General features: G+C 42.9%; 2 protein-coding genes across 3 annotated transcripts; one reads left to right on the top strand and one right to left on the bottom strand.

Annotated features, from left to right (window-relative positions):
- The first annotated feature begins 528 nt into the window (after nt 1-528).
- Nucleotides 529-2544, top strand: dio3a (iodothyronine deiodinase 3a). Its single transcript, XM_037071745.1, has one exon. The coding sequence runs from the start codon at nt 1161-1163 to the stop codon at nt 1944-1946; it is 786 nt and encodes a 261-aa protein (XP_036927640.1). The 5' UTR covers nt 529-1160; the 3' UTR covers nt 1947-2544.
- A 5619-nt stretch (nt 2545-8163) lies between these two features.
- On the bottom strand, nt 8164-19784 carry LOC119034287 (protein delta homolog 1). 2 transcript variants are annotated; one of them, XM_037125132.1, is made up of 7 exons: nt 19625-19784; nt 19485-19499; nt 19138-19221; nt 18826-18889; nt 18236-18366; nt 16415-16556; nt 8164-10994 (listed from the first exon to the last, which is right to left on the bottom strand). In XM_037125132.1, exons 3-7 carry the CDS (start codon nt 19187-19189, stop codon nt 10205-10207), a joined length of 1179 nt encoding a protein of 392 aa, XP_036981027.1. In that variant the 5' UTR covers nt 19190-19221; nt 19485-19499; nt 19625-19784; the 3' UTR covers nt 8164-10204. The 2 variants fall into 2 exon arrangements, with proteins under 2 accessions (XP_036981027.1, XP_036981026.1); XM_037125131.1 differs by having other exon boundaries at nt 19485-19784.
- Between the last annotated feature and the right edge of the window lie 1927 nt (nt 19785-21711).

Below are 21711 nucleotides of genomic sequence, written 5' to 3'. Positions count from 1 at the left end.
ACCTGACATGTTTACGTGCTGCGAGCCCCCGAGGCCAGACAGACAGGAAGCGTAGTGTACAGTACATGCGTGTCTGTGTTTGTGTCTGTGTCTGTGTCTTTTAGTTAATATGTTACTTCGGTTGACGCAGTAGAGGCCCGGAGGATTGGGGACACATGAGCAAATAGTCACAAAAACATCTCATGTTCTCCGTTTGTCCATGTTCAGGGCTTTTCCTCAACATTGTGACATTTTCTGGAAATACTGCACTTGTCTCCTCTTAGATCCAAAACAGTTTCTGACTCAAAATCACGACTTTTAACAAAAAAGATTTCAGACTTTAAAACATCATACTTCACCAGAATATATGCTTTTCATAGATTCCTGACTTTATTATTATATTTTTTCTTTATCAGGAATATCTCTCTCTCAAAACCGTGACCTCTCCATCTCTGACTCTTTACCTTTCTTCATAACCTGACCCCGTTCTGAAGTGTCATGTCATTTTTTTCCAAACACAGGATGTTGACTCCTGAGGGGGTTCAAACATGTGAGTGTGGGCTCCCATGTGAACACAAGCGCCTAGTTGCGCATGTGCGCTATATTGGTACATATGTACTGAAGTGACATTTCGAACAGTCCAGTGTGCACATGCCAGGTACTGGATCAGTTGAGGACACTGGCTTTGTGTGGAGTGCAGGGTCCACATCTGTGGAAATGCGCTGCGGCAAAAAAAAAAAAAAAAACATTTTGTCGTTGCAGTAGAAAAAAGTCTGCAGCGGCTCCAACTTGAGGCTGACTGTCAGACATGATGCGCAGGAACATTTAAACGATTTCACCGAGCGTACAGCGGGAGCTGTTTTTGGACTCAAACGGTCGTTTAAACAGTCCAGTGATGAAGGTAGATGACCTGCTCTCGCCAAATAACGCGCTGCTGTGCCGCACCCTCGCCTGTACCCTTGGCTTTTGGCTGTGACTCAAAGCTGTGGAGTTGACAGAAGGTAATCCCCACCATGTGAGGCCTCGGCCCCAGTTTGGAGGCGGGGTGTGATTCATTCAAATCTGCCGGTGCTTTATAAAGAGGGGAAGTTGCAAGTAACCCAACTTCAAACCCACAAGACCGTGGCACGGCACAAGGACAATTCGGGTTGGGTATTATTATTATTTTTTTACAAGTGATAATGAATACTATCAAAGCTATTAAAAATGCTATAGTCTGCCTCGCCTTGCTGCCCCGTTTTCTGATGGCAGCAGTCATGTTCTGGCTGCTTGACTTCTTATGCATAAGGAAAAGGGTTTTCTTCAGGATGAAGGAGCAGGAGGACGATGCCATCGATCCTCCCCTGTGCATATCCGACTCCAATCGTCTCTTCAGCCTGGAGTCCCTCAAGGCAGTGTGGCACGGTCACAAACTGGACTTTCTGAAAGCAGCGCACCTCGGACACGGAGCTCCCAACACCGAAGTTGTTCAGCTGGAGGATCAGAGGCGCAGCCGCATCCTCGATTACGCAAAGGACAAGAGACCGCTCATCCTCAACTTTGGCAGCTGCACCTGACCACCGTTCATGGCGCGTCTCAAGGCTTTCCAGGGAGTCGTGCAGCAGAACGCAGATATAGCAGACTCTGTAGTTGTGTATATCGAGGAAGCGCACCCCTCCGACGGCTGGATGAGCACCGACGCGCCCTATCAGATTCCCAAACACCGGTGCCTGGAGGACCGGCTGAACGCCGCGCAGCTGATGCGCCTGGAGGTGCCCGGCTGCCTGGTGGTGGTCGACAGCATGGAGAACTCCTCCAACGCCGCGTACGGAGCATATTTCGACAGACTTTATATACTGCAGGAGGGGAAGATAGTTTACCAGGGCGGCAGAGGACCCGAGGGGTATCGGATCACGGAGCTCAGAGACTGGCTGGATCAATACAGAGAAAGGCTGGAAAAATCCAGTAATCTAGTTATTCACGTGTAGATCGATTCTCATCTTCTTCTTCTTCTTTTTTTTTCTTTAGAGCTGCTACGTCGAGAAAACAAAAAAAAAATGCTGCAGATTTTCCCTTTTTTCAGTATTATAACTCCAACTAGATAGATCTTACTCCATCAATAATTGTTTAAGTGTATTTATTTTTGATATGGTTGGATCACAGTAATCGTAGGATGTAATCCAGTTAGGCTCCTTCGCGTCATATCGGACTTCTGTACCATCCTGTCACACCCGCCCCGCAGACAGGTTAGTCTAGACCCTGTGAACAAAAACTATGTTATGTGTCAAAAGTTTGTCTTTTTATTCCTTCAAATTTTTTTTGTCTCCCTTGTCTCTTCTGTGTAAATGCGCCTGTGAATGACTCGGTCGGGATGTTGAGATGTGCGCATCACTGTGTTCGTCAGTATTGTTGTGAAGTTCGGTTTTTAAACGGTCTGAATCCAGAGAACCGACACTGATGTTTTTTATACTGGAGATCATGGTGAAGGTGCTGCTGTCTGCCCTGCATGGCGCAACTGTTTTTTGTAAATATTGTTCCGTTTTATGGATATATTTTTCATACAATAAAAGAAAAAAAATCATTTGATTTGCTCTTTCACCAGGCGTCTTTTTTTTCTATTGTTATCATTAAACAAAATATTTGCTGCATTGTTGTTGTTGTTTGCCTGCAATGATGAGAGCCAGTGTGTGTGTGTGTGTGTGTGCGTGCGTGTGTGTGTGCGTGTGCACTTGTGTGTTTTTCTTTTCTTCCCTCTACAGTCCATTTTTCCAGTAAGGACATGCTATGTATGGATTTTTACAGTAATTTTTTCTCCTAGACAAAAATAAGAGGGGAAAAAAGGATGATTTCCTGCACAATAAAGCACAACAGGCCTCTCATGGATTCCTCCACAAAAATCCCCCCCCTTTTTTTTAAGGTGCAGTCCATGAAATTGGTGCGGAGAAGCAGACAATATTAAATCAAAAGGGATAAGGTCTCCAACTTATTCCCAAAGAGAAGAGCAGCTCAGACCAGTGCCTATAATTTTACTTTTTTTTTTTCTCAGTTTCAATTATTTTGTTCCATGCCAGCAGTCAATTTTCAAAGAAAATGCTCAGTTTCTTTTCTCTGAAATCAACTCCATCCTGCAGACATGTTTAGTCTGCGATCAGGGTGAAAAATCATATGTCAGATTATTGCTCAGGCACCTTTTTAAAACTGTACAGGTGGCGATTACAGGTTTCCGGTTGTTACTGCGGCGAAACTGCCCAGCGTTGTTCTCCACAGCCCCTTCCTAAGCCTTTGACCTCCCACAATTAAATAAGGATAATCACACTTGATCCTATTATGCTGTAGTGATATATCCACCTATAAGGGTCTAAACACACAAATGTTTTCAGGGCTTAACACACCGATCCCAGGGCAGAAACACGGAGCTGGGAGTGAAGGCGTTTAACTGTGTGCATACTGTAACTCTTTCCTGATTTAAAGCTGGTTGTATTCTCTCGAGCCTTCACCTTAAACATGGAATGAATACCATGAAAATCACCATCATCCTAAGTGTTCTTGGGAAAAGGATTTCATTTTCTACCATCTAAAAGTGAAGGAAAATCCCTCCAGAGGCTTCTGCGTCGTGACAGTGTGGACACGGCCGGGAGCGAAGCCTCCGTCACAGATGACTTGGGATAAAAGCTCTGACACAACCTGTTCGTGGAGCGACATCTTGTCCGATGCTGTGGTTCCCCGCCTCTCCAGCGTCCACAATGCCTTCATTCTTGGTCAACTTTGATATCCACAGTCATGTTCTCCACCAAAGGGTAAAAGTGAAAACTTGGGACATAAATCACTGTACGCTCAACTCAGCCAGGCTTTGAAAGGTCAAATTTAGTGACAAATAAGGATGCTCATTGTTGATCAAGTGAGGAATTTTACCAGAGAATAAGTCTTCATGAATCACAGCTTTGAAACAAATTAGATTTAGCTCTAATGTAACTAATGAGAGAGGGATTTTGTTTATTTTTCTTAGCAGCTGTGACGTGGCAGCGGAATCACACCTTTCCAGTTTTTCTTTTTCCTTTAGCCATCAGCACTCATCCTCGACACATTGTGTCGACATATGAGAGGATGCAGCCGAAACATCACCTTTAGTTTGCAGGGACAGCTTGCGAGTCAGAGATGTAGTCATTTCCCTCATCTGTGCCCTAAAGCAGCGGCTGAGGGGATACAGGTTGGACCTGATGGGTCACCTGAAACAAACAAATTGGTAAGTCAGTCTGCAGAATACCAGCTGGTTGCTTATTCAAGTGTCTCAAATATGAGGACTTTTCTCCTTGATATCGTTACAAACATAAAAAAAATAGAATAAATAAAACCCATCATCTTCACTTTGGACCTCTGATTCAAACAAAACTAAGAGTTTGAAGAAATGACCTCAAAATCTGGGAAACTGTGTTTGGTGATTTCACAATTTCCTCTTTAATTTAAAAGATGAGCAGTCAAATACGATTAAAGGAGGGTCAGAAGAAAGGAATTCTGTTACTTGCACATGTACAGATCAGATGGTTTTGATGTTTTCTGTGCTTTAAATACAGGCAAACAAAAAGAAATCACCTCGGTTGAACTGCGCATATATAGGGGAAGGTTGCAGCAACTACTCGGTCCGAAGCCAAAATGTTTGGAGCCAACATCGCTGGAATCAGAGTAAGTCTGGCAGCGTTGGAGAATATGTTGCTGGTCTTTTCTTTTCCCTTTTTTTTTCACAGTGACTTTACAGCTCATCTGGAATACATTTAACACACAAACACATAAATGAAATATAACTTGAAGTTTGTCCGGTGCACACCCCTGAAGAGAAACCCCTACTGGAATTCCTCAAATCCGATCTGGATTCTTTCCATGTGTGATTTTTCCATGGATGTTGAGTTTCATCCATCAGACGAGTGGCAGACAGGAACAAAGGGTTAAAGGGGCTCAAGGCTGGGTGGGGGTGGGGGGGGATGAGACTTAACATTTGCTGGTCTGTTTTGCTTTTGTGACCCAGAGGGAGCCCCACGGGTCTGCTGAAGTGGGTTTTATTTAGCTTCTCTGTTAGGCTTTGAAAGTGAGGGCCCCTCTCTCCCCAGGGTCATAACTCCACATACAAATGTGTGGTTGGTGGTGGGGAACTGGGGGGCCCCAGCACACATAAAGATCTCAGCTGCGATTCAGGTTTAATGGGTTAACTTTTTAACCCAAGCTTTAAATGATGTTCCTTACGGTCTCTGAGCCTCCTTTTGTGGATGTTTTTTTTTTTTTTTTACTGGAATACGGACACCGTTAGTGAGTTGAGGGTGCTGTTGGGGCGCTTTAATTGCAGCCTTGGCTACAGCATGGTCGCAAGTATTGACTGAATTAGCCACGGTGAGAGGCGTTCGGTGCCAAGTTGCAGCATGAAGAAAAGATTGCAATCCATATGCAATTTGAGCTGATTAACATTCAGTTTCAACATTTATGTAAGTGATCTGCCAGAGTGGCGGGGGTTTTTAAAGGGCCAGTTATTCGTGGGTCAGGGACGCGCAGTAAAAACGGCAGGAGACGTTTTGCAGTGGAGTGAGAAATGGCTGGATGTAGTGCAGGAAAAAAAGAACGAATACAGATTGTCACTCAACTGGTGAGCTGATATAGTGATACAAGTGGGCAATGATGTGTCATGTGGGACAGGCCTCGAGTCCTTTAACAGCATACTGATGCTCTGAGGAACAGCAGTGGAGTGGAGACCAGGATCCCTGCAGCGATACCTGTACGTTTTTACACTGTAATGATCACATATTCTTGTTTTTATACGTTACATCTCGTTCTTTAACAGGATGGCTGATACGAAATGATGCAAAACACAGATATCGAATACAACAAGCAAGCATTGTTCAGGTATTCCAGATACATTATTGAATACTGAAGTGGGTGTTGATTCCATATATGTGAAAAAAAAAAAAGAAAAACACTCAGCGTGAAAAATGAAATGCGGTGTTTTCAGTGCAGTGAAATGCACCAGCTCCAGTCAGCGCTCACTGGTCCCCCTTTAAATGGATGACACCTTGTGGTCAGACTCTGCATCTACATGATTTTTCACACATTTATTGGAGCTGCATCCCAGAATGTGAGCCTGAGACAGTGATAAAAGAGCCACCAAACGTTGAAAAGCCTTGATGGGGAAAAGAAAATTTGAAATCCATTGTTTCTTTAAAAGGGGCACTATGTACTTTTGGAGAAGAAGTAAATTCCAAATTCTAATATTTACAATATGAGGTAATGATACTGCTACTGTCCTCAGAGGAAAATAAAGTTCCCAGAAGAACAGCATTAGATGCTAGATAGGTGGCAGGGTCCGCCAAATATAGACTAGTAAAACAGCAACTAAAACAGAAATTCAGTTGAACTTTATTAAGTTGGTTTCTAAACCACCTTTAGAAAAAAAATGTAAGTCATTAATGCTTCAGAGACGCATGTGTGTCTCAAAATAGCAGCAAGAAGAATCATTTCATGGTCCACAGATGGCATTTTCCTCTGTGATTATCTCCTCTCAGCACAGTGTGAACTGTACAAGCTGTACTGTAATTCTTCGCTTGACTGGCAGCTCCTTGGGCTTTGTGTTGGTGTTGCATCTGTTGGGCGGGTCAACATCGACACCTGATTGTTCCAGGTGAACTTAATCAAATGCATGCAGGACAGGGCACGCTATTGGTCTAGTGCATACCTCCACCTCCCACGTTCTCTTCTGCTTTTATTATTTCACCAGGTAGATTTTTTTTTAACCCGACAGAAGTTCACACAGCGTCAAAAAGTTCATTACATGAAGCAAATATGTCTCTCCCTGTTCGTCATGGGAATGAGTGGGTGGGGAAATCCCATCTGACAACAATGGACTGACACGAATGACAATGCCACAGTGTCACTACCAGGACAGGTTCACCATCTTTCCCTTGCGTGACTAGACCAATTGGGAAAAACCCTAACGTGAAAAAGTCATTATCTACTCACCCTCATGCTGATAGAAAGTCGGTGGAAGTTTCGTAGTGCACAAGACATTTCCGGAGCATCACAGCAAAACAGTGCAACAGTGTTCTCTTAAATTAGTTGATGGGGTCTTGTTCTGATTGTAAAGATGTATTAAAACACCCCGAAAGAAATCATACAATGGCTACGAATAAATGTTCTGTGGACGAAACATCATTATCAGTAGATCAGTAGATAATGACAATATTTTTATTTTTGTGTGACTCTATCCTTTAATACTCATAATTTGACATGGTGCTGATCCGGCCACCTTAAGTATCAGGTGCCTTCTGGTACTGACACATTCCTCTTAAACTGAATGGCCCAATCCATGCACGGATCCAAATTCCATAGTTTCACTGTCAGTTTCCCATTGCACACTTTGAAAATCACTCTGTATGAACTCACACACTTGAAGAAGCTGCCCTAGAATTTGCTCTACCACATCAGTTTGAAGTGCACTGATTGCAAGTGCAGTTCAAATAGATTGCTTTAAATTGAACGCTGTGAACTTATGCGTCAGACTGACAACAGCAGCAATGAAATATGCTAATGACACCCAAGAAGAAGAGCTCTGGTATAGGCAGATATTGAAATCCAGGTATCGGATCCGAAACTCAAAAAGTGGCGCGTCTCTGAACCATCCTAAACAGCGTGCTATCCCTCTTAGATTGTGATTCATACTAATACGTAATAGAGTTGTTTTATATCAGGAATAGGATGAAAACACTGGGCTGTGCCTTGAGGAAAGACAGAGCAACTTGACTCTACTCATTTAGTGTTATTCCTACATTGAGTTCTGGATTATTGCAGTGTACTGGTGACATAGGTAACTTGCACCACAAGGCGGAGACAGAGACTGCTGTCTGAAACTGTTGAGCAGTGGAGGAGTGCTGACACAGTCACGGCTATCGCTCATTCGATTATCAGTGAGCCGGCCCTGGGGGAGGAATACATGAGGCGTCACAGAGCAGGAGAGCAGATGTTCCACTGATATTCGGTGCAGGTAGGTGGTGGTGCATATGCAGCATGTACATCCGGCGGGTATCGCACTGTGGAACATCTGATACGTCGCCCCTCGCCAAGCATCTGATCTCGCCTGACCTGCTTGGTGTGTCATACTTTACAAAGATATAAACTCTGGTGGGTTTTGAGTCCTCGGGCAGGACAACACACACACAAGAACACAGTTTGTTTGTTTTTTATTTACAGTATTTTATTAAAAGTAATGAACAGACAACAACAGCAAATAATCTCGGACTGGAACAAATACTGGAAAACTCTGCAGTGTTACAGTCACAGCCACCCAGTAGAAATGCCACTTGTAAGTCATTTTACTTCCGCACGATGTGATACACAGTCTGGATTGAAAGCCTGTCATGTTATAAGCACAAGTTAACCACCAGAGAAGTGGGAGAAATCCAGCCCACCACATTAACTGAGTCTCCCTGCAGGCTGAGTGGAGGCTGAAGTGCTCTTATACCACAATTATCCTCATTGGGATATTTGACATACAATATGTTTAACTTGGTCTGTGTGCTGTCTTTTTCTAGGTTTAGAGGCTGCAGACTGCTCCACACATTCCAATACTTGTCTTTACCAACTTTATCTCTTTATATCCACATTGCTTATGATTATTTACCAAAAATCTCATTTGTTAATTCTGTTTGTTGGAACTTTGTGTATCCACAGAGCTCCATTAACTATACTATACTGTTTCTCTTGTTTGAAATGGGCGGCCACTTCCCTGATGACGTCTAACAGATGTTACAGTATTGATTTCAGGGATCGTAGACGCATTGGTGCATGACTTGTGAAAATTCCATTACTGACAGTAAGAAGTAATCTTGTGAGGTCTACCAAAATCTCTGAGAAGCTGCAAATGAAACTGTTCACTGGGTGCCGGATCGCAGCACGGATACAAATAGATGGTGATGGAAATAGCGAGTGGCATTTCTTGAGGAGCTGTGAAATAATCTGCATCTTTATAACGGAGTGCACATCTATATATAACACTGACACCTAAAGTGGCACATCTGCAGAGAGAGAGAACTGGATGGTATTTAGGAGATGAAATTACCTGCAGGTACATATCGCACACTGATGCCTATACACCAAAAGTGTCTGGCACTGTAGAGTTTCAACCTGCAGGTTTTGAAAGTACAGCTGTTCGGGTGGCATGTCTCAATCTGTAATTATACATTTTAAATGTACATACTGTACAAACTCACAATATGTATTTTTGCATTAATCAGAAAATGGCACAATTCACAAAATACTGTATGGAGATGATTGAGGCTGCAACAGTTTCCAATTAATTGAATCTGCTGATTAGTCTCTCAATTAAATCTTCAAATTTGAGATGCTGAAACAAAGTGATGTTTGGCATTTTGCTTGAAAAATTATCAAACAATAAATCAGTAGTTAAAGCTGCAGTATGTGAGAACTGACCACCTGCTACCTTCATACTCCATACAGACAGGGGGCAGCATATCACCAGAGTAACCGCTATCTGCTCCCAACCATGGCTGTCGTTAGCTAATTAGCTCAGTTAGCTCAGTTAGCTGTGCAGCAAGCAGTATACTGTACGTACCCCTCTCTCACTGGGAGCACTGTGAGAGACATAATGGGAAAATTATTTCTTTCCAATCTGTTGATAATTTCATTTAATCTTTGACTATTTTAAATGAAAACTCTTACATAGTGCATCTTTGAGTTTCTACCAATAAAAAAAACAATCGATTAATTAATGTTGCAGCTTGTGTCATGGTTATTAAATACATATGTATAAGAATACCTTTGTTCACAATTAAAAATAAATCGTAGGAAGAATTTCATTATACATACTGAAAGGAAAGTTAGTGGCGACTTTTAAATGAACTTGATTTCTCTTTTTGTAGTATTAACCTTAGGGAACCATTAATTCCAAGTCAAAAATGGCCTTAAGAAAAACAACACGACGACGTGTTTTTAACAGCCATCAAGGTGCTAAAAGACATCTCTTATCAGTTCATACATTTTTAACAGTAGTATTCCAACAGTACAATTAAAAGTAGATTTACAATGCAGCGTCACGGTTGTCCACTTAGTCCAGTTGACCATACATTCAGATACATTCCAGCACAGTCCAATATTCCTCATTGTATTAACACAACTGTACAACAGTCATAGAATTTGCTTCACCCTATTTTTAGACATTCCTTTTCAACTCCTTTGAGAGGGAGAGTAGATTTAATCAGATGGAGGTGTAGTGTCTCCCAAAGCTGGTGAGTCTTATCTTTTCCGGCAGGATGATGTTTACTGAGTGCTCCGGCTCTTCCTGGCTCGCCCCGCCGCTCTCTCTCAGCAGGTGTTCCCTTTGCTGCCGGACGAGCTGGCTGTACTTGGCATTAGCCAGCCACGTCTCGCAGCGGCCAAAAAACACGATTCCCGTGGTGCCCAGGATGACCAGGCAGGTGAGCAGGGCGAGCATGCCGAAGCAAATGAGCTGCCCGTGGGTGACGAGGACGCCGGGGGAGTGCACCGTCTCCTTCAGGGTGATCTTGAGCAGGTCCCTCTCCGGCGGCCTGAGAAGCTTGTGGAAGGTGTGAGCAGGGAGGGAGTAGTGCTGCGGAGTCAGGGCAAACACTCTGTGGTCCACAGGCCTGGCACTGACCGGCTTGGGCCTGGCTTTGGGCCTGTGCTGCAGGGAACATGTGGGACCTGTAAACCACTTTTGGCAAATGCACCGGAATGTTCCATCAGGTTGACCAACACACATGCCCCTGTTGGCGCAGGGCCTGCCGGCGCAGGGCGAGAGGCTGCTGGTGTCATTACAAGTGAAACCGGTGAAGCCGTGCGGACAGACGCATGTGAAGGCCAGGCCGTGGCTCGTGCAGTTGCCAGCGTTGAGGCAGGGGTTAGGCTGGCAGCTGTCAACGCCGATCTCGCAGAAGTCTCCAGAAAACCCAGGCGGACACAAACATGTAGAGTACGCCGCTGAGCCGTTCTCATCCGTGCACGTGCCTCCGTTCTGACAAGGAGAGCTGGAGGACAGAGCAGCACAATGTTAATATGCTGCAGGGGCACTTAAGGCTTCCTATCTACTGCACAGCTTTACTACAACATATTTAATCCTGTGGTTATGATGCAGCTATCGGTGAAGCTGTCATCAGAAGGGGTCCAATCCTCTTTTACAGAATCGTTTAGTGAGGCGATGTTAGTTGGACACTTTCTATTCCTTACTGCAAGTCTGTGGGTTCCCCAGAGGAGTGTCCTGCAGCATTTTTTTTTTTTTTTGTGCATATTAATGAGTTAGAATCTACCTGCATGCGTGACCTCTTTTTCCATGCAGATGGTGCTGCATGAATTACCTGCTTTTGTTGCAGAACAGAAAAAACAATGTATCTGAAATTAAGGATTGAACTTTCTAAATCCAAATAAACTATTCCAAATCAATATAAATACCTAAAACTGAATCGTCACAAAGAGAATAAAGGTTCTCGGAATTTAGGGATACCTGAGGCCAGTCCTTGGATGTCAAAAACCAAACTAAGAACATCCTGAATTATTACTCAAGGTAGGTCGATTTAGTGATTGCACCAAAAACAACTCTAAATCATTTAGTTTTTAATTATCAGGTCTCATGCGCGGCCATGGCACCGAAGGCACTTAATCTGTCAAGACTTCCTCAGGAAAGCAGCTCTCTGAGGTGGTGCAGCTTCAAGTTCAGCGCTACTTTTATTATAGAGCCACCCTCTGGTACAGCTCATTAAAAAAGGTCTGAAATGATCAAATAGTCTTCATTTGGTCTCTTTTTATAATCATGCAACAGGAGGAAGTGCTCACCAGGCCCCTTTACTACTGCATCTTGTATCGGTTTGGTATGTTTATAGCCTGTCTTGCCTGACTGGAAGATCTAAATCTGTTAGCTTTAGCTCATTTTATCCACCATAACAGTTTGATCTTGTTGACAACAATCAGTTCAATTGAAGAAAACTCATTCACTTACAGTTTCTGAGGTTTTGTTTTGCTGTATGTCACACATTCAACAGCAGTTCTGCAGGGGCTGGCTCTAAAACTGGTGACAAATGTTTTTTTTTATCTTTATTTTTTTCTTAATTTGAATTTCTCAAGCCTGTTAAATTTCAGCACTCCATTTCACTTCCTTTTTAAAATTGAGGTAATCTCAATTTCTTGTTACATGTGCTGTGATTTTCATTAAGAAAAACATTATCTGCCTTTTTTTTTTTTTTTTTTTTTTTAAAGAGAATTCAATTAAAATGTATTATTGAAATATGTGCCGATGCACCTTAATGAGAATTCTAGGTGCATCGCTGCAACCAGTGTTAAAAGTCAGTCAGGAGCCTTACAGCTTTCATTTGGTGATTAACATGAAACACCTGCAACTACTGAAACAGCTATGGACACATTATTTAGATGCAGGCTGCTTCTTTTTCCAACTCAGTGCCCCATACTCATCACTCTGCACTTGATCAACTGGTTCTGTAGTCTCCATTAAGCCCAATAAGTCGGCAGCACCGGTGCATTTTTTTTAGTTAAGTCCTTTCATATCTATGTAATCTCATATCACTTACAAGTAGCTGCTGTGCCAGATACCGAGGATCTACGGAGAACTTGTCAGAGGAGCTCTCTGCTATTCTGATCATGGAATAACCTTCAGGGGGTCTGAAGGTTTTTCCATGACCAGAGCGCAAAATGTGCTCTGAATCATAAAACGCCACACCTTAGTGACTGTGTCTCTCTGGCGGCGTTCAAAGCCGCCATCATTAAAAAAGAAAGAAACAAAAGAAGAGCGCAATTGGATTTTCTCTGCCGCTTTCTTTGATTTCTTCGTATGCTCCATTTTCACTTTTAATCTCAACGAATTGCCTGGTCAAATAAAGGTTTAATGAAATGAAATTAAAAAAAAAAAAAAAAACAACTTACTTTCAGTGTTGAATATTTGTGCTATTTCGTCTTAATGAATTGCTCTTTTGGTCTACAGAACTGTGAATAATACTCATTAAGTCCTGGGGTGATGGCAGGGTGATTTTTGCTGCATGAATTATTTAATTAATCAATTCAATCAGCTGCTGTTGCTCAGCAATTATCGGAGGCTAAATAGATCAGTCCTTTTGGATCTTGAATAAATACTTATTAAAATAGTTATTTTAAATTTCAGTCGTTTTGCCCTGCAGCCCGAATGGAAAAAAACAGTGAATAGCTCATTTTCTTTCATTAATAGTCTTTACCAGTAAGTAAGTAGTGAGAATAAAAGGAATCTTCGCTCCCCTGCAGTAATGTTCCTGCTCCCACATGTGCAGCATATCCAATCAATGCAGCCACGCTCCACAAAGTAAACTGATGAAAACCCAGGATAAAAATAATCAATAGTTCTAATAGTAGTCCGTGTAATTACACGAGCCCTTTACATTCTGTTTTCGGCGAGTCACAAGAATAATAGCTCTGGCATACTTTTTCAACGCATCTCTGGTGTCTCATTGAGGAGCTGATTAATGAAACCTCACGCAGGACTTTAAATGGAGATGAATTCCCCTGACATGCAAGTGAAGCTCCACTCGACTCATTGTGAAAATTACAATAAGACTGAAATGATTATTTTTGGGGGAGCAGGAGGAGAGCCGTCTGTTCACTGACACCGAGGTGTAGGCTATTGAGTTTTAGGTGTGTTCACGTCAATAACAAGGCTGCCTGATGGAGAACAAACATGGTGGTGCTCAGAGTCTGGGGGCAGCTATAGCCGTGTTTCCAGAGAGCTTTTTTTTATTTGTATCCGACAGGCGGGGGAGGACGGGCGGAGGGGCATTTCTCCACGGACTAGTCCTGTCTGTAATCCAGCTGTGGAAAGGCAGTGGAGAGAGGCAATTTTGAGACTGACAATGTTTTGGTGGGTTTTTTTTTTAACCTTAAAGCAAGATTTCAAGGTGTGTTTTTCTTCAGAATTTTGAATTGTACACCCTTGATTCCTTTCCTTGTTTTAGTCTCTCCCAAAATGAGACGTCCGTTAGAAACTGTCAATTTAAAGACATGTCACTGGAAAATTCTCTCCCTTGTTTTGTTGTAGCCTACAGCTGTATTTCACGATCTCATATTTCTGTCGGATAAGCAAAACTGTGTTCATGACAACTTCCGTATGGCGACAGGCCTTAATGTGAAAATGTATCAAATGGCTTAACTGATAAGACCATGGCACAGGATACATCTGAGCTCCCCTCTCCCCCGGGGTGCATGTTAGAAACTGACCCTCTGTCAAACTTCAACTGCCAGTTCTGGTACTTGGAAGGAAGACCCATGGAGGGGGGTCCCTAAGAGGACCTGAGGGCCTGGCTAAAGCTTTGTCGCCCCCAAATGAGGACAAATCCATTGGTGCTATTGGGAGCTCCTCACCATCTCATAAAGTTGGACATTTACCTCATTTATCTCAGTAGGAGGTTCACTGTTTCAGTTTAACACAGAATGTAAAAAATACATACAAACCTGGTGGACTCAGTTATTGGTCAATATTGTATATCCTTATGACTTCTCTACAGTGTAGTTTAAACCTTGTCACTGTTTCCACTCTGCAGTGCCTACCCTACCCTAGTAATTGTTTCAGTTCAGGTGATATATTTATCAGCACAGTTAGCACCACCTGAAGGCAAAGTCCTAGGAAATAGGTAATGCTAATACGGTATTTCCAACATGATGGGAGACAGGGGCTGCCTGAATGTATAATTAAACCCAGGGCCGGGGGGGAATTGTGGGATTCTGACAGATGCAAAGTACACTTCAGCTGTGTCCTCCAAATGCGGGCAATAGAAGGCTGAATTTCTGGTCACACGCATTTGAAATGTGACAGCCATGTACTCGGTTTTGAAATGATGACTTCAAAAGACGCAGTCCCCGTGTTGGGATGCAGCTTGAGATGCTGCCCAAGTAAACACTGGCAGCTATTGTGTAAAGGTTTCTGCTCGTCGACAAGGGAAGTGCACAATAAACATGGCTGCTGTTGTATTTATGGCGGGAGGAAGTTGGGGAATTCATTCTCTGAACGTCATTCTTTCTGCATCGGGGTGCTTGGCACGCTATCAAAATTTAGGCCCGCAGGAAAATTGTTTGTTTTGGCTATGTTATTGGAAGTCACTCTGCTTTTATTGTTTGGCAATGTTTTGCAATTGCTGGCTCAAAGGAAAAGCTGGGAAACATCTGAAAGTTACAGTTTAAATGAATATTCCAACATGATGCCAGAGCTAGGGGGGTTTAGATCACGTTGTGCTTTATTTTACATTGAAGAACTTTCAAATCTTGTCAGTATCCCAGCTGTACTACCAACAGTGGAGCATTTAGCAGCGGAAGATCTACTCAGCTGTTGGTGGAGACCAAAAACTGAGCTAAAAGAGAGTGGATATTGGACTTTAAATTGCTAATAAGTTCACTACCTCAGCTTTGTAGAATATGACATAAATTCAAAGGATAGAGGGCATAACACAGAGGGCAGCATATCACCAGAGTAAAAGACAACTGCTGCCATCTTTTCCTGTAGCATTAGCTCATGGCTCAGCAGCCCTAGAGTTTGATTAGACTAACACCAGGGGAGACCGGGCTCAGCTCGATTGGATTCGGCCACCTGATGTGAGAGTGACCCGGGACTGAACACAGCATCCGAGACCCACTGAGGTCAGTTTGACAACAGGGGATAAAGTACAGAGGTGATTTACAGCTGCCGTGACCGAGATTTCAGGGATGATGAGACACAGCAGGCAGGGACGGGTGAGAAGTGACAGCAGCGGGTGAACTCGGCGTGTCGAGCCAGAACATTTTCGCAACTTCTATGAACAGGACATCCAGACTGTGCTGGTGAGTTTTATAAATTTATGCTGAGTTTGAAGGTGTTGCGTGTGTTTTTTAGTCCGGTAAAAAAGAGGAACTTGCATAGAAGGTGTACGGTCGCAGTTTTCTGTCTGGTAAGGAAAACAGAGGTAAGCATACCCTATTCCTTGACCTAAGAACAAAGTTGATTTTCTGAGTGGAAATAATGAGCCGGACACCACTCAAGAGGAGTGTTCATTCACAGTTGGAAACCTGCCAGTTCCTACGCTGTGGCATGCTCGTGTTTGTGCAGAGATTGCATCAAAGCAAACGTTTCTGCTTGTCGTACAAACGTGCAGACACCCTCTCGCCCGTTGCGAGTCAGAACAACCAAACGGTCGACATTTGGTACAGTAGAAAGAAAAACAGATTCAATATTTTCTGTGCTAGCTACCCAACAGAGGAAGCAACGGACACACCAGCCTCAGTGTGTGGCGATTTCCGATTAGCTGCCTTGGCCATATAGAGAGCCCCCAAATGACATTGTGCCGTGTATTGATTATTGCCCCCATTGATAAACACATGGAGATAAGGCTGTAAGCACTTGGAGTATTCCTTCACTTAAAACAGAGACATAAATATGAGGTGTCAGTACCCGTTGGTGAGACAAAGTCCTCTCTTCAGCTGGCACTTTTCCCCGGTGTAGCCATGGGGACAGATGCACAGGTATCCCCCCTCTCCCGTCTCTATGCAGGTGGCATTACCAGCACAAGGCCCAGATGAGCACAGACGAGTGTCTGTTGTTAAAAAAAGAAAAAACACATGCTGTATTTAGATCTTGTGCGCTCTCCCTCCCTCCTCCTCCTCTTCCTCCTCCTCCTCCTCCATCGCTCTGTGTCTCTGCTTGTTTTTCCCTCTCGCCTTTGTTTTCCACTCTCTCGCTCACGTTCACACCACAGCATCTTGTCACCGGGAACGAAAACTGCAAACAACCATGTTTCTAGCAGCTCGTATGCTTTGACAGAACAAGAGATATACTGAGTCTGCTGATAAGGAGGTCAAACTGAGCCAGAAGCCAAAAAAACCCCAAAACAAAACACAACAAAAAACCCTTTTTTCTTGTGTTCTCCTGCTTCTCTTTGTTTCCTCTATCGCTCAAGGGGGAGTAAGTCATTTTTAATGCAACAAAATCTGGATAATATAGGAGTTATTAAGTGCTTAATTTAGATGGGTGTGTTTGAAACTGAAATGTCTCTTTTAAATGCTTTGTCACCTGAATATTCACATTAACAGAGCATCACTTTTGAGGTTTTCACGAGCTCAAATGGTGTCTCGCTCCAGAGGCAAAACACTCGCCAGAACGAATGTTGGCAATGCACGTTTCTTTAAATCACAAACATGCTGAAACTTCATCTATTTATGTTGAAGTCTTGCATCTCATGCATTTCAACTTTACATTTCTCAAGGTTCAATTTTCACCTTTCAATTTCATGTTGTGATAACACTGTGTTAATGGTCTGATTAGGGTTTGGCGAAGATCCTTTTTTGGATGAAAGCAACCAGGTTTTGTCATCATAAATACGGCAAAAGATGTCCCGACATCTTGTAAAAAAAAAAAAAAACACACACCCTGTTCTGTCACTATAAGCAGGCCTAAAAATATCCCGACAGCTGGTTGAAAAGCCCTGTTTATGTTGTCAGGAAAAAGACTGGGAGATGCTCAACATTTTGTGAAAAAAAAAAATTATTTTGTCCCTACAAATACGGCCAAAAATGTCCCTCAGTGACAATAAAATGCATCCAGCTTTGTCACCACAAACACAGCTCAAAATGTCCTGACATCTCGTTAAAAATAACAGATTCTGTTGCCACGAACGCAGCTGGAAATATCCTGACATCTCGTTAAAAATAACAGATTTTGTCACCACAAACGCAGCTGGAAATGTCCTGATGTCTTGTTAAAAATATCTGGATTTGTCGCCTAAAGCAGAATGTGGTGTCCAGACGTGGTGCTGAAATGCTGTGAACGGTTTGGCAACTGTCCACCTGCTGATAAAAAAAGTCAGCTCAGACATGTGATGTGAACAGTATACAACACGTATTGTAGAAATGTCATTATGATATGTATCTGTGGTTTGTAGAAATGTAGAATGCCAACATTTTATTCTGGCGAGTGGACTGTAAGCAGAAAAAGCAGCACTTTATGATGAGAACTCCTGCTGTTATTTTGTGGCTTCAGCCTTCTTATTCGACCCAGTTTTTTTTCTCCATGATTACTTCCCTTTGTCTTGGATCTTTCTCCCCCTAACTGCCCGTCTACAAACGCGCCGACTGTATTCTCTGGGCACCGGCTTCATTTGGTGTCGATCCGTGTGTCCCTGAGGCTCCGTGACTCACCCTGACCTCTGATTTGACAGGAGGTGTTAGGAGGCAGACAGAGATGCGGGTGTCTGGGGGAAGCTTTAATGAGACTCACCTTGGTCGCAGAGGCTGCCCACCCAGCCCTCGCTGCAGAGGCACTGCCATGCCTTCTCGCATGTGCCGTGCAGGCAGCCGGGGAAGGGCACACACCGGTCACAGTGCTCTCCCTGCCACCCCGGTTTGCACCTGAGAGAGGAAGTTAAAAGGGGAACAATCCTGAACTATTAATACACCATCCACAGAGGTTTGCAGTGCTGCTCTTGTTCCTATAATGTCTGCATGCTTTTTGATAATGCATTATTTTCTTTTTAATTCCCAGTGATGGAATACAATCCTTTTGACTAGACAGTAGATTTAAAAATAAATAAATAAATAAAGCTTTTAAAAACTGGGCATGCTTTGGAGCCTGAGAGCTATCTGTGAGGATAACAATGCTCTTCACTGTTCAAACAAAGGGATGATTTGGCAGTTGACTTAAGCGCCAAACAAATGTAGACAGACAGAGAGAGAAGAATAACAGTTGGCTGCATCTCTCCAAAGGGAAAACAATTACAGCTCCTGCGATTTATGGAAATAAGGTTGCAAAGCCCTCCACCGCAGGGTGCGAGCCATCATCTACACGGGAATCCGAGGTCGTTTCGCTACCTGCACTTCCCTGGCTTCTCGCAAAACCCATTTTCCGTGTTGCACCCCGCGCTGCAGTCCCAACCTTTGAGACAAGAGACAGAAAGGGACAGCAGCAGCGTGCTGGCATCAAAAGAAATATCTCCCAAAAAACCCACAACACAAAGCCAACAACACATGAAACATTCAGAGCCATGAAATATGCATCCGTTGTACTTTTCTCTGCACGCTTCCAGAGAGGAGTTTGTTTTTCATGAATGGAAACGAATCTGTGTGTGTGCGTCTGTGTTTTTATCAGATGTCCCAGAGGACTGATCAAAAACCTCAGATTACCTTCTGCGATGCCAGTCACGACCAAAATTAAGACCACCGCTGTGCGATGCATCGTAATTTCGAGCGAGATTTCCCCTCTTTGTCCTGGAAAAAAAGAAGAAAAAGAAAAAAGCGGGCGGTGTGAGGGAAGATGTATGTCTCAAAGATGTCTGATCAGTCAAAAGTTAAATTGGGGGGAAATAAAACAAAGCTGAAATGGAGAACACAGGAGGGATGCTTTACAGATACACGGCTCTGAGGTGTGTGTGGTGTGAGTTTAAACAATGTAAATCACTACCACTGGAAATCTGAATGCAATTCGAATCATTTTGGCTCATTCTTTCCTCTTAGATTTGAAATTGACGCACCTGGATTACACGCGTCTGTTCCCGGAGGTATCCATTACGCACAGGCAGAAAAAGAGAAAAATCCCCAAATCATTAATTCTCAGGAAAAAACAAGAAGAAAAAAAAAATACCTTTACTTAAATTATCTTGCGGCACCTCACCTATATCTCCCCGACACTCTGATTCCAAACGCTCATATCTGATCAGACTTTCTTTTCTTCTTACTCTTTTTTTTTTTTTTTTTTTTTAAATACAAAAAAATTAAATCCAAGCGTCAAGCTGCTGTTGGAAGTGGTACCACAGGTGTACCGCGCCGGGGGAGGACCTGGACGCTTTTGACGGGACTGCTGCATCGCGCATCGTCCCAGTGAAACACGCTCCTCCCACCTAAAGATGGGGGGGAGGGGGGGGGGGCTCTCGCGCGTCTGACCCCCCAGCAGACAGTTGCAGAGAGCATTAGGTGCGCTAATTCTATAAACGCAATAATTATTGCCTCGGGGGGGGAGGAAAGCTCTTTTAAGGGAGGTGAGGAAGGTCCCTGCATACCATTAACAGCTTATTTCTGCTTATTTTATTTATTTTTTTTAAAATCATAATTCTTCCTTGAACACGAGCCAATCTGTCTTCTGTCTGTCTGTCTGTCCTCCAGTGTGAGGGTGGAGGATGTGTTCAGATCTATTACAAGTAAAAGAATGAATAAATAAATCCTGCATTCAACATCAACATCAAGTGTGTGAATTATTAAAGGTAAACATTCTCACGATGCACCAGAAAGGCACCTTTTGTGCAAAATGTAAATGATATGATTGTAAAGTGCAACTGTGTGTTTAGGTTTATTGTGTAAGATTCAGTCATACATTCAGGATTATGCAAGCACATTAAGTCGTCCCAAGGTGATTTAAAAAGTCATCAACAAGGTTTTAACAAAGGCACTTAAATGTGTTCAGTTAAAGGTATATGGCCTGCTATGTAAGGTCTTTATGTAATGCAAACTGTTACAGGGCCACAGTGTAGTTAAAGGCATTATGGGAAATGTTGCCATGCCTTGAGGTGTAATTGTCCATCATATTCGTTAGATGAACATTGGCGATGCATTTACACAATGTATGATGCACGGCTATTACTTCATCAGACCAACGTGGCTACATGTAGTCTGGAGTTATATTAGCACTGCATTGTAGCTTGAGGTGAAGCTAATCTTACCAATTACAAATGATCTTATTGGACAATTGCATGTTTTGTAAACCCTAATCTCATGGAACTACTTGCTAGGGTTGCACAATAAATCAAAATATCACTTATCAAAGATATCCAAATAGCACAGGCTGCAATTTTCTTTTGATGAAGGTAAAATGTGTGACAAAACAGCATTATGATGAAGTACTGTAGCGCTGCAGAGACGCTCTCGACAACAAATCTCCTCCTCCAGATGTGACAAATAGTGGTTTATAAAAAGATGCTTTGAACTGAATTTTCATTATGACTCTGATGTCTGTTATCCATCATTATAAACATAGGCTACTTCTAATGCCTTGTAGACACAGGCCTCAGAGAAAGTGTTACCGACCACACACGTGGGTTAATTTCAGATCCATGTGGAGTACATAATTAGTCAAATATGTAGCAGAAAATGAGAGGACAGTAAAACTCTCAAAAAATGTAAATTCTGTTCACTGCTGACTGTCACTTTAAAACCATAACATACTATAAACGACTTCTTATTTCAAAAGGAAATCTAGTGAGGGCGTTCGGACTCACTCTTCCCCCCATGTTGAATTGATATTGAATGACTTCCCTTACACAGCGCCTACCTGTCATCATCAAGAGGGCCACATTTTATTCTTAGCCCTCTTATTGCTGTCCACAATCTCCCTTCATCCTTCCCACGGACAGCAGGGAATGCTATTTTCCATCCCACAAAGTGTATAGCTTATGGTCTTGACGGCCTAATTATGAGTTCCACTTCCCTCTGACGTTATCAGTTTGGCAATAAAGGTTTTGGAAATGGTAGTCAAGCAACCACCAGGGGAAAGCTACAAACTGTGTGTATAAGTATAAGACGCAAACTGTGTCTCGTGCAGGTTTTGTGGGTGATGGTGAAAGAACACCGGGGTGAAAATGTTTCATTGTGCAATAAGTAACAAACCAGATGAACTCCGATGATTCCAGATATTATCAGTTTTCCAATTTTTCTTCCAGATTTATATCTTTTTAAAGGAGCATTTTAGGTAAAAAACAGGTTTTCCAG

Source organism: Acanthopagrus latus, chromosome 16 (assembly GCF_904848185.1).
Source record: "Acanthopagrus latus isolate v.2019 chromosome 16, fAcaLat1.1, whole genome shotgun sequence".
NCBI lineage: Eukaryota > Metazoa > Chordata > Actinopteri > Spariformes > Sparidae > Acanthopagrus > Acanthopagrus latus.
Note: the sequence above shows the minus strand (reverse complement) of the source record. Positions and strands in the feature narration are given on the sequence as shown.

What these genes read in the sequence shown, in the direction of transcription:
- LOC119034287 (XM_037125131.1), bottom strand. Translation starts at nt 19,189, where the DNA reads ATGCATCGCACAGCGGTGGTCTTAATTTTGGTCGTGACTGGCATCGCA. An exon ending in GAGAAGCCAGGGAAGTGCAG is followed by an intron (nt 18,367 to 18,825) that starts GTAGCGAAACGA and finishes TTCCTCTCTCAG; the next exon opens with GTGCAAACCGGGGTGGCAGG. An exon ending in GGACTTTGTCTCACCAACGG is followed by an intron (nt 10,995 to 16,414) that starts GTACTGACACCT and finishes TCTGTCCTCCAG; the next exon opens with CTCTCCTTGTCAGAACGGAG.